The 14,608-nt window shown below is 41.9% G+C and overlaps 1 protein-coding gene across 2 annotated transcripts in view; it reads right to left on the bottom strand.

Annotated features, from left to right (window-relative positions):
- The window catches only part of ARHGAP32 (Rho GTPase activating protein 32), a 330,288-nt gene that overhangs the window by 312,131 nt on the left and 3,549 nt on the right, over positions 1–14,608 (bottom strand). The window contains exon 2 of one of the 2 annotated variants that reach the window (XM_019713045.3): positions 13,732–13,868. In XM_019713045.3, coding sequence (XP_019568604.3) covers positions 13,732–13,733 — 2 coding nt within the window. In that variant the 5' untranslated portion in view covers positions 13,734–13,868. Of the gene's footprint in view, positions 1–6,039; positions 6,397–13,731; positions 13,869–14,608 lie in introns of those variants that run through there. The other variant, XM_074321761.2, reaches the window with a different exon arrangement.

Below are 14,608 nucleotides of genomic sequence, written 5' to 3'. Positions count from 1 at the left end.
CCAAGAAATCGCACACGTCACTCACTTCTGGTCACATCTATTTAGTCAAAAGTTAGTCACGTGGCCACATCTAGCTGTAAGAGAGAAGCTAGGAATAGTAGTCCAGCCATGTGCCCAGGTAAAACTTGAGGGTCCTATTACTGAAAGGAAGCCACAGAGAATGGCATTTGGGGAACAGTTAATCATCACCGCTGCAAGTAACAAAGCATAATGTATGTTTGCATACTAAAAGAGAATGACAATTTAAGAAAGAAAATAACTGCAGAGTGAAGGGCTTAAGAAGGCAAAAATGAATGAGACCAGGGCACAAATTTATTGCCTTAAAAACAGGGACACTTTGGTCTCCTGTCACTTCTCACATACTTGGCTTTTCAGAAGAAAGGTTGTCCCTAGAGTGTATTTCCAGAAAATTAAAGTAACCCTTTCCTTCCATCTAGTACCATGATTTCCCAAAAATAAGACCTAGCTGGACAATCAGCTCTAATGCGTCTTTTGGAGCAAAAATTAATACAAGACCCGGTCTTATATTACAGTAAAATATTATACTTACTATATTATAGTAAAATAAGACCAGGTCTTGTATTAATTTTTGCTCCAAAAGACGCATTAAAGCTGATTGTCCGGCTAGGTCTCATTTTTGGGGAAACACAGAATTACACAGAATGAGTGTAAAAATCTAGCCTGAGTTAAGCAGTTCTCACTTGGGTTGTCTCCTGATAGGCTGATTCAGGGCTGCTGTTTCGCCATCAAAGAGAATGTGGCCAATTTCAAAGCTTGGAAGGAGTCTATAAAGCTCATTTTACAAATGTTCAGACCACAAAGCATCCTCTCTCTCCAATAGTACATCCCGGGTCCTCTGACTGCCAGATAAGGGATCATCCCACTGTTCCCTTGCCTACTCTTTTATAATATTCTTTTTCATAATATAGTTTATCTTCCCAATGAAATGAACACTTCCTGAGCACAGACAGTCAATGCCACCTTATTTCATATCTATTTTCCACTGCATCTAGCATAGAACAAAATACACAGTATGTACTCAGCAGATACTTTTCAGTTAACTGATAAAAGAGACTTTGTTTCCCTCGTCTTACTGGAGCCTTGGCTTGCTCTTGAATCTGGAAGACCACCGTATATAAAGATACTAGTAAGGACTGTCAGATTCTCCTTGGGTAGATCAATGGAAACTAGTCAAGTGTAAGAGGATGGTCCCTGATTTAAAAAAAAATCAGAGAATCATAGAATTTTAGAGCAAGAATCTTACAGACCTCTAGTCTGACCCCTCATTTTAGACACAAGGAAAATGAGGTTCAGAGAGTTGAATTACTTGTCCAAAGTCACAGACTGTTTACAGCAGAGCCAAGGCAAGAACACAAGTCCTCTGACTTCAAGTTCCAATCTCCTTTACCTGTTAAAGGTTACTTCATTTTTTTGTCTTTGCTTAACTGGGTAATTACTGGACTTCACATAATATGTTATTCAAAGTTGTTGAAAATGCTACTCATCTTAAGAGTTATTTTACCACATATCTTCCCAATGAAAAGAGGAACAGGAATTAACCGTTTCCATCCTACGCACAAAGAAATATAAACAATGCAGTTAAATGGCTTGCCCAATAATCACAAGGCTGAATCCCAGATAATAATGATTTTACCTTTTAAGTGCAAACAAAATGGAATACCTATTTTAGAATTCTTTCCCAGAGTGTAGTGCCTACCTCTTCTAATAGAGACAATGTAAACATATCATAACACTTCCACAATATGTGGATCACACATGCTTTCCTTTCAATGCTTTCCATCTCCACAACCTCTAATATCAATGTATATTATAATCCATAATACAAAATAAGGTAGGAAAGGGATATATGACCATAAGCCAAACAATAGGATCTCTGAAAACCAGAATTCTACCTCCACACTGAACATTCTGGTTCACATATTTGTATGAGAAATTATTTCTCACTTCCTTTTGCCTATCCTAAAGCAGTCTCCTTTAAACACCAGCGGAGGCCCCCTTGTCCAGTACACTGTGAAACTGTAAACATCTATTTTATCAAATCTTTACTACACTGGGGAATATTCCTTCTCAACCTTTATCTCTTCAGATAGGCCTCTACCTTTCTTGAGTTGCTACATTAGAAGCCGACAGTTTAGTTTTCCAGGTGCTGCTGCTCTATGATTTTATGGAAGAGCCGCTCGGCCTCCATCCCACTGTTCCACCAAGGACAGTGCTCCTCCATCTCCCTTGGATCAACCACACTGCATCTAAGCGTCATCCAACGCATGCAACTACACAATTTGTAGGACTGCAAGAGCCACAATGACCACAATTCTGTTTTAACTCAGTCAGAACAATGGCCTGTGTTTATTTGCTCAATCTTAGTTTGAGATTAATGTTAAATAAACCAGCACTTGAAGTTGAAAAACACAGCTAATTTCTCAATTGTAAAATAATTTAAACCAAAAACTTCCAAAAGTAGCTTAATATGTCTCTAGATAGTAAACTAGATCTACCTTTAAAAAAGATACTGACTTTCATTACTCCAAGTTGAAGAGGATGTTATAAGATGCTAATGCAAACAATAAGGAAGACATAAGAGTGTCATTCACCTGTAAGGAAAGTTACCTAACACTGGCCTAATTAAAACAGGTTTTTCTCACACACCTTTCTCAAAAAAAACAATGCCAGTACCAAAATAGAAGTGGTATTTAAATTCAGTTTGCCAACTTAGAATAGTATCACAAAATTGTCAAGAACCAGGATCTCCAAAAAAATAGAGAAAAACTACCTTTCCATCCATTCTTAATCATCTAAATAAGCAATTAATAAAAATGCAGTATAACATATGGAAATTTCTCATATTATTCCAATTATCAGCTGTTATCTAAACTAGTTTCAGTAAAGGAGAAAATTTGGTAACATATAGCATACCACCCCGGAAAACAACTCTATAACATAGGGGCAAAGGTGACACAGTATAATGTTTCAGGCCTATTGTTCAGACTAGAATTTATAATCAGCATCATCTATGACATATTGAGTGCCTACTACACACTTATATCTTATATTGCATTATGCCTTGACATACCCTTTCATTTAATCATCACTACAACCTTCTAAGTTCGATTTTATTGTTATTCTGATTACAAAGAAGGCACCTGAGGCACAAAGATGTTAGTTTGTCCAGGATCAAAATTTATACGACAGCTGGCAAAATTTATAGTATAACACAAGTCTATCTGGCTCCAAAGCAAAAATCAGTACTTTGCCAGGGGTGTTAACCCCTTAAAATGCTATGATAGGAAATAACGCTCATGCTAAGGAAGACAAAAAAATTAAAGTCCTAAATCAGGATTTGGCAAACTTTTTCTGCAAAGGGCCAGATAAAAAATAGATTAGGCTTTGCAAGCAATACTGTCTCTATTGTAATAACGCAACTCTGCTGTTGGTACTGCCAATGCAGCCACAGACAATCCATAAAGGAATGAGTGTGGCCACGTGCCAATAAAACTTTATTTATGGACACTGATATTTGAACTTCATGTAACGTATACATGTCATGAAATCTTTTGATTTTTTTCAAGCATTTAAATTTTTTAAATCATTCTTAGTTCGTAGGCCATACAAAAAACAAGCAGCAGGGCAAATTAAGCCTATAGATTGAATTTTGCCAACTTCTGTCCTAAATAATGCAGAAAAATGTAAAATACTTTTTTACTAAAAAGATTTATTCGTAAATACTAACTTGTGACCTCTTTGATACTCTGAACTGATGCTTTAAAGAAGCTCAAAGTCTCAATAAACTTCACATCTGCCTCAGAATAATCAAAAATTCCAAAGTTTCAAATTGTAGGTACTACATATGGATTTCCTAAGAATGAGATGGAATCACAAAATTCTGGAACTGGAAGAGATCTAACACATTCTCTTTCCTTATGAGACTAAACAATGAACAATATTTAGTTCATTTCATGCCATTTTTCTTTGACTACCACAGTCTTCTGAAGAAAACAGTTGCTAGTCCCTTACATTTGTTAAATGCATTTACAATCAACAATGAATCTATATATACCATGCAGAAAATACACCCAGACCAGCTTGGAAAGGGAAAACACTGCTGAATAAGTCACCTAAAGAGAGAACAAGAGAGAGAGAGAAAGAAGTGAAGATGGATGTACTGACATTAAAGTCTCAGCCCAACTGCAGAATAGCTTCTGGTGACTGGAAAATGAAGAGGGGGTTGGGAAAAGAAAATAAAAGGAACACAACTACTGGAATTCAACCCAACATCAAAGACTTTAATGACAGTTGAGCCTGCCTGGCTGTTTCTTAGTCTCTCCCTAGAAAACAAAACAGTTATATAACCAAAGAAGGCTCCTCCAACTAGCATTTCCCCTCTGGCCCACGTACACCCTGTCACCCACCTCAATGTACACCACCATAGAGTGAACTGGGCTGCCACCCCAGCCATGTTTGGACAAGTCTCTGTCCAAAGTGCTGCTTTATTTCATGGCCTGCTATAGAGACCATGGTATGAAGATAACTGGCTTGAGCACAGTTCCAACCTCCCACCACACTAGGTACTTATTCTATAAAGTTTCACCACGTAACCAATTCTAAGAATGAGGTAGACTCTACATATTACTGAAAATGGAAATCACAGCATAACGCCCCATCTTCACAAATAGCCCCATTTAATTTTTTTTTTTTTAAATCCACACCAATGAGTACATGAAAACTTTGAGATCGAGCTGTAGCAGCAATTAAAGCTTCTATTTCCTTCCCTCTCAAGTCCAAGGAGCAAGTGGCAAGATTCTGAGTCAGATTTCAATTTACCCAATAAGGAAAAACATATTAATGAATCACAACCACCACTACCCCAAAATATCGCAACAAGTCCAATTACTGGATCAACCTAGCACATCTTTCTGGACTCCAAGAGCCACTGTAGTCTAGCACCACATGCTTTTTCTTCTTCCAGTAGAAATATGAATACAGACAACGTTTACAAAAGCAACCTATGTGTCAGAAGTTACATAGGTAAGTCCCTCCTGTTCAGAGGGACTTAAGAGGTCTAAGAAATCTGTGCCAAATAAAACTCTGAAAGAATGGAAAATAAAAGAGATGTTGACAACAACGCAATGTGGCCCAGCTGCCAGCTATCCATGTAGCATCACGCAGTGCCCCAAGCATTTTAAAAGCAAACTGCAATTCTGCATGCAGATCAAAATTATAATTATCCCAATTCTATTTCCTAAAAGCTAACTATTAAACTGCATCCCAAGCATCCTGCTGTGGGTCTCCTCTCCACCTTCTTTAAGCTTCAGCAAGAGATGAAGTTACACAGGGTTCAGAAGTAGACTAAAGCTGAGAAATCGGGCTTGACTTTCTCTTCCTACCGTTTCTTGTGATGTGTTTGCGAAAACCTTCAACACAAATACTTACTCAACAAAATGAGAAAGGCACGACACTGGGGTGGCGGGGAGTTCAAGGGGGAAAAAGAGGTACTAAGTCACCAATATCATCCAATATATAGCCTGTAACTTCAGCCAATTAGAAAGATGAGAGGGAAAACTCCACGGGAGTCCCCCCGGGACATGTCGCCGACCTGCCCCACGCACCCCGGGGGCAGCACCGGAGGGGAAAGCTCGCACGGCGGTCCCCTGGGAGAGCTGTGTCCCCGGAACCCCCTCTGCCATCCCAGAGCCGGGACTCGGGGTTGCCTGGAGCCCCCGGCTGGGAGCACCGCAGCAGGCCAGAAACGCGTCCGAGTCCCTCGGCCGCCGATGCCGTGGGCAACGGGAGATGCGAGCGCGGGAGACAGTCGGCCCGAAGCCCGGTCCCCCCGGGAGGCTGGGGCAACGAGTCCGGGGGGGACGGGGGAAACTCGAGATGGTCTTTTAAGAACATTAGATCTGGAACCTTTACTTTAAAAAAGAATTTCTTCCAAAAAGGAAAGCAACGCCCCCGCAGCCTTCCCCGCGGCGCCGGCCCACGTCACCGGTGCCCCCGGCCCGCCAATGGCCCCCGCCTTACCGAGCCCCGCGGCCCCGCCGCGCCGCCGCGGCCTCGCTGCGCCCCGCTCGCCGCTCCGTGTCTGCCTTCCGCGGGCGCCGGGCCCGCCGCCCTCGCCTCCTCCGCCTCCTCGTCCTCGTCGCCGAGCACCGCCCGCGACGCGAGCCTAGCGCCTGGCCGCCCAGGGCAGCCGCGGGGGCTCGGCCGGGCGGCCCCCGCGCCAGCGCCTCATCCCGCCTCGCCGCCCGTCAGGCTCGGGGGCGGGGACGCCGGGCTCCCTGCCGCGGCCTCACAATCCCCACCTCCGACACGCACCACGCTTGCCCGCCCCGGCGGAGTCGGCCCGGATCCGCGGTCCTCGGGCTAGAAGCCCCTCACCCGCCGCCCTCAGGCCGCCCCCGCCCCGTTCACCGGCGCGCGCCCGCCAGAGCCCGCCGCCTGCCCAGCCTCCGCCTCCTCCAGCACCTCGACGCCCGCAGCAGGGAGAAGAGGCGCGCCGCTGCGGCCGCGGGCACGAGCACGCGCGAGGGGGGCGGGCGGAGCGCGCGCGCTGCCGCGGGCAGCGGGGGCGCGCCTAGGCCTCGCCTGCCGTTGTCCCGGGAGTGCACGTGCACTGTTGGGGTGCGCGGGGGTTGGCCTGGAGCGGCAGGGGCCCTGAGATGGTGCCCTAGAGGTTTGGGCGCGGTCGGTTGCTTCGGCTGTCTGCATTGTGCTGCGGTGCAAAAATGAAAAACGTGCCGCAGCCGCGGTATCACCGGGAAGAGACCTCCTCTGAGACTACGGCAGTAGCTTCTCTCCACTCCCAGCTGACCCCTGAGCACTGTCACCGAGCTGGGGAAGAGAGGGAGCGTCCCCGCAGGTCAGGAAGATCCTCGTCTCTCCATCTCTTGCGCATTTTGATCTAAAATCAACTCATTGCTTTTTATTGGGAATGGGAGGCCTAAAAGTTCCTTCGGTTGCTTCTTCATTCAGAGTTACGGACCAGAAGATTGGAACAGACATGGCAGGGGAGAGGTAGGACAAGAAAGGATGAAAGTAGCAAACCTGAAGGTGCGGGGCCAGACTGAAAAGAGATTTTGGAGATGAGTGAAAGAGTTCACAGGGAACCTCAGCCTGTGGATGACAGTAACCTTGGTTCTTCCCCTGTTCCTTTTGTTCAGCCTCAAAACGCTGTGCAGCACTTTCACCTGAAATAACCATCTATGTAACAGAATATAGCTTGACATTCCACCATTTTCTATTATCTTTTTTTTTCTTTTATATATGCACCTTTCACTCCTGACTAATTTGGTATCTAAATATTGGGGGGGTGGGGGAATAATTACCTACATAATTTAACTCCTAGTCCTCAAACCTGATGCCAAATACTGCATCATCTAATGTCACTGCAGTGATTTGGGTCCACTCAGTATTTAGTCATTGCAATGGGAGTCATTGAATATAAAACATGGCCTTGACCACACTTAGCCGAATTTCAAGGACATACACGAAGCAAGATTTCACCACAGCCTGGAGAGATATTAGGGAGGGATCTTGTACAATAATCCCACTCTTGCCAGCTTAGTATAATCAAAGTTCCTTTAAAAACCAACAGTCTAGATGTTTTCTAGCAGAAAACGAGGGAAGGAATACAATGAGAAGACTTGCATAGAGGCACAAACTGGCATGGGAAATTGTAAAGAAGCCTTCTTTAAATAAATGTGTCTTGATGTAACCTTCTACTGGAAACAGGTGCGCTTAGGATCCATGAGTCTTACTGGGCACTTCCTGCGTGCTGGTGAAACAGCAAAGTAAATAAGGAAAGCTAGAGACCTTCAACTTCAATGTAAACCCAGAGTTTAAAAATTACTCTTCTCCAACCTGCAACCATTCCATGGGTTCACCATTTGGCCACAGCGAGCCACCTCTGCCAGAGAGGGGCAAGCATGCAGAGGGGTTCAGCAGCTTGCGCTGTTCCTGCTGTCTGTGAGCATTAAACATGAAACCTCCCGTGAGGTCAAGAGCAAGTCAGTATCTCACATTAAACCAAGTCACCATGGGAAGCAAGTTTTGCCCAAGGCTCCAGTCCCTTGGCTGATCTCAAGTAAGATAATGACATTCTGTATTCTTTTCGGAATGGAAAGGAAGGCCTTTACATCCCAAGGTTTTGCCATCACACCGCAAAATTCAGCTGTAGTGACTGAATGTTAAATGCTTTATGCTCAGCTGATGAAGAAGGTGAATAATACATATATAAAGGAGCTAGAATCTATGCATACATTAGATGACAGGCATTTTACTTCAGAGTCTCAAAACATTTTGGTAACTTTTCCCCTATTGGTATTATATCTGGTTAAGAGAAGGAAGAAATGGATTCCACATGTGTATTCCAAGTCTCAGAGGTGTCTGAGCAAGCTCAAGGGTGCAGATGCCCTTTACTCTCCTTCGGAGCCAGCACACCCTCTCCTTGGAAAGAAGCATCCAAATATCCTATGAATAAATGGATATTATTGTTAAACGTACAAATAAACTGAAGGCTGTGACTTCTGGGCAACTCTGCAGCCATCTGAACTTGCTGTTTCAGATGTTTGTAACCATTACCACTGTCCTAATAATACCGTTAGTGATTCAATACATTTATCCCCAAAATTGAAAGATTCCCTAAAAAAGAAAAAGCCTATCCAGCTGTAAAATAATGTTCAATAACTCCATTTGCTTTGGTTTGATTTAGTATTCGCAAGGTGAGGGGCAGGAGGGGAAAGAAAAGGCAAATCCCTTTCTCTCTGAAACTGTTGGAAGCCTCAGCCTGGCCTCTTTTCTCGGCCTTGGCACTGTTGTCTTCCGGCAGTAGCATCTGGGATCACTTCTGGCATCTCAGATCTGTTGTACTGCAGTCCCCTCCAGGCACTTGAGCAGAGTCATGGTGCAGACAAGTAGAGCCAGCAAGGAGGGCAGCCACACAGACGACTGCAACACTTACCTACCCTTGAGTTTTAGAGAAAGCCTGGGAACTGAGCAAGGTAGAGAGAGCAAACTTATTTTCGTCCCCCAAATACTCAACATATTGAATACTCAACATATTGAATACTCAACAGCTGGCTTGAGAAAAATGAGTTGCTGAGACCTGGCCAGGCTTAATAGAGAATTTTCCCAAAGTGACATTTGACATTGCCTTGTTTATTTTTTTTCCTGCCCAAAGGGCCGGTGCCATATTGTGTCCCCATAAAACAGAACAACAAAATAGATTTTTGAAAAAGGCATGTTGTCTCTATGTAGCATTCTTCTAGCTAATATGGATGCCCATGGAGTAGCCTCTTGAAACATTGAGCCCTTTACAACAAAAAACTATTGGGCAACATTTTATGAAGCAGTCCGTAGTCCTTTTCCTTGGATGTGACAAATCCTTAGGGCATTCATTGAAAGGATAAACTTCCTATCTTCTCAGGAGATGGTCACATTTTGGTTCATTAGTATCTATCACGATAATTTAGAACTTTTGTTGTTCTCCCACAACTGTTTTTTTTTTTTCCAGTCTTTAAACCTTAACATCAGCTGTATACCTGTCTATATGTCTGTTCTTAAATGGTTCAGCCAGATAGTATCTCCAAGGCTGTCTCCTCCATTGAGTCACTCCTCCTCTTCCAGAATTCTGAATGTCGACTGCCCCAGGGCTCTGACCTTCAGCCTTTCCCATTCTCTTTGTACACTCTCTCCCAGGGCAGTCTCCTCCAGCCCTTGGCTTTAAATAGCCTTTATTCACTGATGTATATCATTAACCTTGACCTCTCCCCGGCACTCCAGGCTCATATATCCAGCTGCCTACGTGACATCTCTACTTGGATATCTCAAACTTAATGTGTCCAAAACAGAACTCTTCATTTTCCATATTAAAAACGAAACCCTAAATTGCTTCCTGAAAGTCTTCCCCATTTCAGACCAAAAACATCTTTTTCTCAAACACCACATTAATTTTAGCTGCAAATTCTCCCAGTTCTACTTTGAAAACATATACTGAATCCAATCTCTTTCCTCCCTCTTAACCACCAACACCCACATCTGCCCCCATAACCTCCCTCCTGGGTGTCTAACTGATCTCCTTGTTTTTATTTTTTCCCCTCCATGGTCTAGTCACAAGTCAGCGACCAAAGAATTCCTTTTAAAACATTAGTAAAATGTCATTCTCCTTGGTCAAAACTCTCCAGTTCTCTAAGCTTCTAATCACACAACAATAAAATTCAAAGTCCTTTCCCCAGCCCTGCAAGTCCCTTTAGCTCCTATTCACCTTTCTAGTCTTTATCTATTAACAGTCACTCTGTTCCAGCTTCCAAGGCCAGCATTCTTCTGTTCCTTAAACTAGTGAGGGCTGCTTCTTCCTGGCTTTTACATTAACCTTCTCAACTACTATCTAAAATAGTTTTGCCTTCTCTGTCCCCTTATTCCGTTTCGGTTTTGTTTTTGTTTTTGTTTGGTTTTTACTGAACTTATCACTACATGATTGTGTTTGTAAATGATTATTTATTATTTGCCTTTTTTACTAAAATAAATTCTCCATGAGAGCAGGGACTTTGTTTATTCACCATTTTTTTCCACATTGCCAAATAAATGAATAAATAGTACTGTTAGAGTACAGAATTGATATGCTCACTTATTTTCTGTTGTTTATTGCTATGGATGTATCTTTACATTTATTACAAGTGGGGACAACAGCAAATTATAAAATTATATAATTTGCAATTCACTGCAAATCAAATCAAAACAAAGTATACTGAAAATCTAAGAAAAGCTCAAGATTCAGCAGAGAGTTACATAGTAAATGAGTAATGTAATGCCTACAAGGCAAACTCATAGTCTAACCTTGCAATTAGGTTTTGATACATAGAAGTTAAAGGTACAGAAAATTAACACCAGGTTACATGAAGAGTCTTCTCATTCCCAGATGAAGTAATTACCGTGTTGGAAAGGAATTTGGTAAATTTTGGGAGATGCTAGTTATCCCTTACCTTATTTGTCTTGACCCACTATATGATCTTGAACAACTCAATTAACATCTTTGTGTTTCCATCTGTAAAATGGGCCTGCTTGCTTTCTTTAGTTGGGTATCAAAAAAGTAGAATAACTTCATTATTATGAAAAAACTTTTGAAGAAAGGAAATTTGGGAATTAACAGTGATAATTATACTTCCCAAATTTCTTTGTTTAACATTTTGAAAATTGGGAAGAAATACATTTTTGAAATACAACTAAAGACTTAAGAAAATCACTATTTCTAAAATGGTCAGAAAAAATGTGTGAGGCAGCAAAGCAACCTCAGTCACCCGAGCATATCACCTACTGTCTGAGGTCTGTATCAGCATCATCATGAAGAACACAAATCTATTTTATAGTCAGATGTGAACTTCGCCCAGGAAATGAAAGGAATCGCGTTGAAATATGTTTTTGTATAAAGTGTTGATTCCACTGACCAAGCAAAATTATGTGGAGGCTCCTGAAAGAATTAACAGAGGCAACAATAACATTTATATATATGAGATCCTCAATCTTTCGAAGGGTAATCAGGTCTAGGAGATTTTTTGAAGCTGTATTTCTCCAGCAAACATGCTGCTTTGTTGAAAATGTATGTTTGATACACAAAGGGAAAACCATGTGAAGGCACAGGAAGAAGAGAGCCATTTACAAGCCAGAGAGGCCTCAGAAGAAACTATTCTTGCTGACACATTGATCTTGGACTTCCATCCTCCAGAACCGTGAGAAAATAAATTTCTGTTGTTCAAGCGAAAAAAAGTATGTTTAATTGAGGTTACTTGGAGGAAGCTCAATTTCCCATTGGTGGCCTTGACAGTGGTAAGGTATTGTCATTTCTCATGAGAAAACACTCACACACATACATTTACACACACTCACATTTCACTGCAAACACAGTGAGTGCTCTGCTCCTCTCTCAGAGCTGTGCCTGAATCAGCACTCTACTCAGCTGCTGCGTGATGCTCCCAACCCCAAAGCCTTTTACTAGAGCTAAGGAACTGAAACCAGTGCTGAGGAAGTGCATGGGAAAATGACTTGGGAAAGCAAGAGATCAAAGGGAGGTCATTCAACTCCACGGCTGCTGATTTCCCAGGGTGCTCGCTGCAATTCCCCTCCCACGATTTTGTCTTTTATGGCTTCCAGTTTCCAGAATTTACTGCATCTCAGAAGGTCTAAAACATCTGTGTTTTCCTGCTGTATTCAAAATACATATTGGCTGAGAATTACCTATGTTTCTGAAACTTAATGCAGTAGACACTAGGTTTCCTGGGCAACTTGAGAAGACCAATATACCATTTTCTTATTTTTCAAAAATCACTTGCACTTGACTTTGGAAGTTATTTTGTATTTAACTTTAAGTATGGATGATCCCTGGAAATGCTGGGGGTTAGGGGACCATAATGTATCAGACAAAACAGTAAAACTACCCTATCAAAATGTTATCCCCCTGTTCCTCACTCAGTTTTTTTTCTCTATGTAAAAGAAACAGCTGAAAACAAACAGCATTACTCCTCAGAGTGATATAAAAGGCCAGTCTTCAGCAGAGCTGATAATAGACACAAACTTCCTACTTCACTCTTTTTCCTGGGTCATGACCTAATTTAAAAAGTATTTCTCTTTAGTTCTTGATGGATTTTAACAAAAAAGCAACAGCAACCATCTTACTCATGGCAAAATAATATTTTGTTAACGAGGACTACATGCATGATAGGAAGGGTCAAGCAGCTGAGAAAGTTATAATTTAGGTAATTCAAAGTTTTTCGTGCTTGTGGAGCACCTTTCAATAGCCAATCAAAGGCTTTATCAACAAGTATGAGGCACTATTGAGAGAAAGTGAGGCACAGAGACAGTCAAATTCTGACTGAAATTCAACCTGTACCTGATCTTTGTTATCTATTTTTTAATAAATATATGTTGATGGCCAGGTCACACAAAACTGGACAAGACTATTATTTAAGAATAATGCCATCTGTGCGTTGCAGGAGAAAGCCCATCCAAACAGAAAAACCCCTTTCCACCCTCTTTCCTTCCCTCCACTGCTGGAGGGTAGAAGACTAGGGTGTCCTTGAATTTTGCTTTTGCGTTCTACTACTGCCTCCAGTAACTATACCCAGGGCAGTCAGCTCTTCCCACACCAAAAAAGACAGCATCAAAAACAAATCCACATGCAGGAACTGTGATTCAAGCTAAGGACCGGTATATTGATTAGCCAAACCATTGGCATTTTACATACCCAGCCTTTTCTCAGTTTCTTAAGTCTCCATAAGAGAGCAATTTTTCCATCCCAATCCATTCCATAATTTCTAGCCCTGCTTCCATGCTAGGTTTCACATCCTACTCTCCTCAAATCCTTTGGGAGAGACAAAAACCTCACCAGCATCACCTTGATAGTATAATGGTGTGCTTTTGCTAGGAAAACAAAGTCAACCATCATGTTTTCCCTGAGCAGATCAGGAGATTCTGGCGCTTCTCTTTGCCAAGGGAGAAAAATATCTTCAAGGAGATGACTAACTCTTAAGATCTCATCTGTATGGTACCATGCTAGAGGCTGGGCAAGGAAAAGTGAACTGGGAGCTCCTTCATTTCTCAATGCTTAGTGTTTAAGATAGATCAAATCAGCAAGGCTAACCTATGGGTTACACAGACATCAAACAGCTGTGCAAACACTGGACAGATGCATAAATTAAGTACAAAAGTAAATAAAGTACTTACATGAAGTAAAAGTCATGCAGCTGCTGTTATTATTCTCTGTTAAGGCTCAGGAGGGAAGGAGGCTCATTAGGCTAAGCAGATTGCATTTTTCTGTTGGGGATGGTGTCAGCAGGAAGAAGTGGAAAGGTCACGTATGGCTAGAGGAACAAAGACAAACTGTTACGTAAACTGTTGTCTGCTGGTGCACAACATCTAAGCTGGGTCTTCTGAAATGACTGTTTCTCAGAAATTACTTTTAAAAGCCAGACTATGCTTTTAGGAATCTGTGTCAGAAACTAATTTTAAAGTGTCAGAGACCACCCCAGTGGCCAGCAACAGCAGGAATCCAGTGAGGTGACCTGAGAGATGCAACAAGGTCTGTCCTACCTCAAAAAATATCTTGCTACTCTATATGTGTCCGCGGTAAAATGAAAGGAACTACAGTAGCCTACTGCCATTGGAAAATCTGCCTGGTAGCCTGGCACCACGGAAATTTCCTGTTTTCTCTATGGAGGAACCTGGGATGCAGCACAGCTTTATTTAGCCTGGATTCCTATACTCGACACTTGGAACATAGGAGACATAAATAATTGATGAATTCCTAAGCTGCTCGTGAATCTCTCCTTACTGTAGGAGGTGAAAGGGAATATGGCCCTTTGTGCTTATTTTAAATGAAAATATTTTTATTCAGAGACATTATGTGTAGTGTTCTATATTCAAAAAAGTAAAGATGATAAAACAACCAAGCTTATTGTTTAAAAAATTAGAAATGGCAGTAAAATGGAAAAATCAGCAATCCTACAATTCAGAGCTAATCAGTTAATATTTTAGTACATGTCTCCTATATATCTTTATGTGTGTATATATGTATATATACATACATACATATATATATGTT

This window comes from Rhinolophus sinicus, chromosome 9 (genome assembly GCF_057876585.1).
Source record: "Rhinolophus sinicus isolate RSI-liver-muscle chromosome 9, RSI-T2T, whole genome shotgun sequence".
NCBI lineage: Eukaryota > Metazoa > Chordata > Mammalia > Chiroptera > Rhinolophidae > Rhinolophus > Rhinolophus sinicus.
This window is presented reverse-complemented; position numbering and strand designations above follow the sequence as displayed.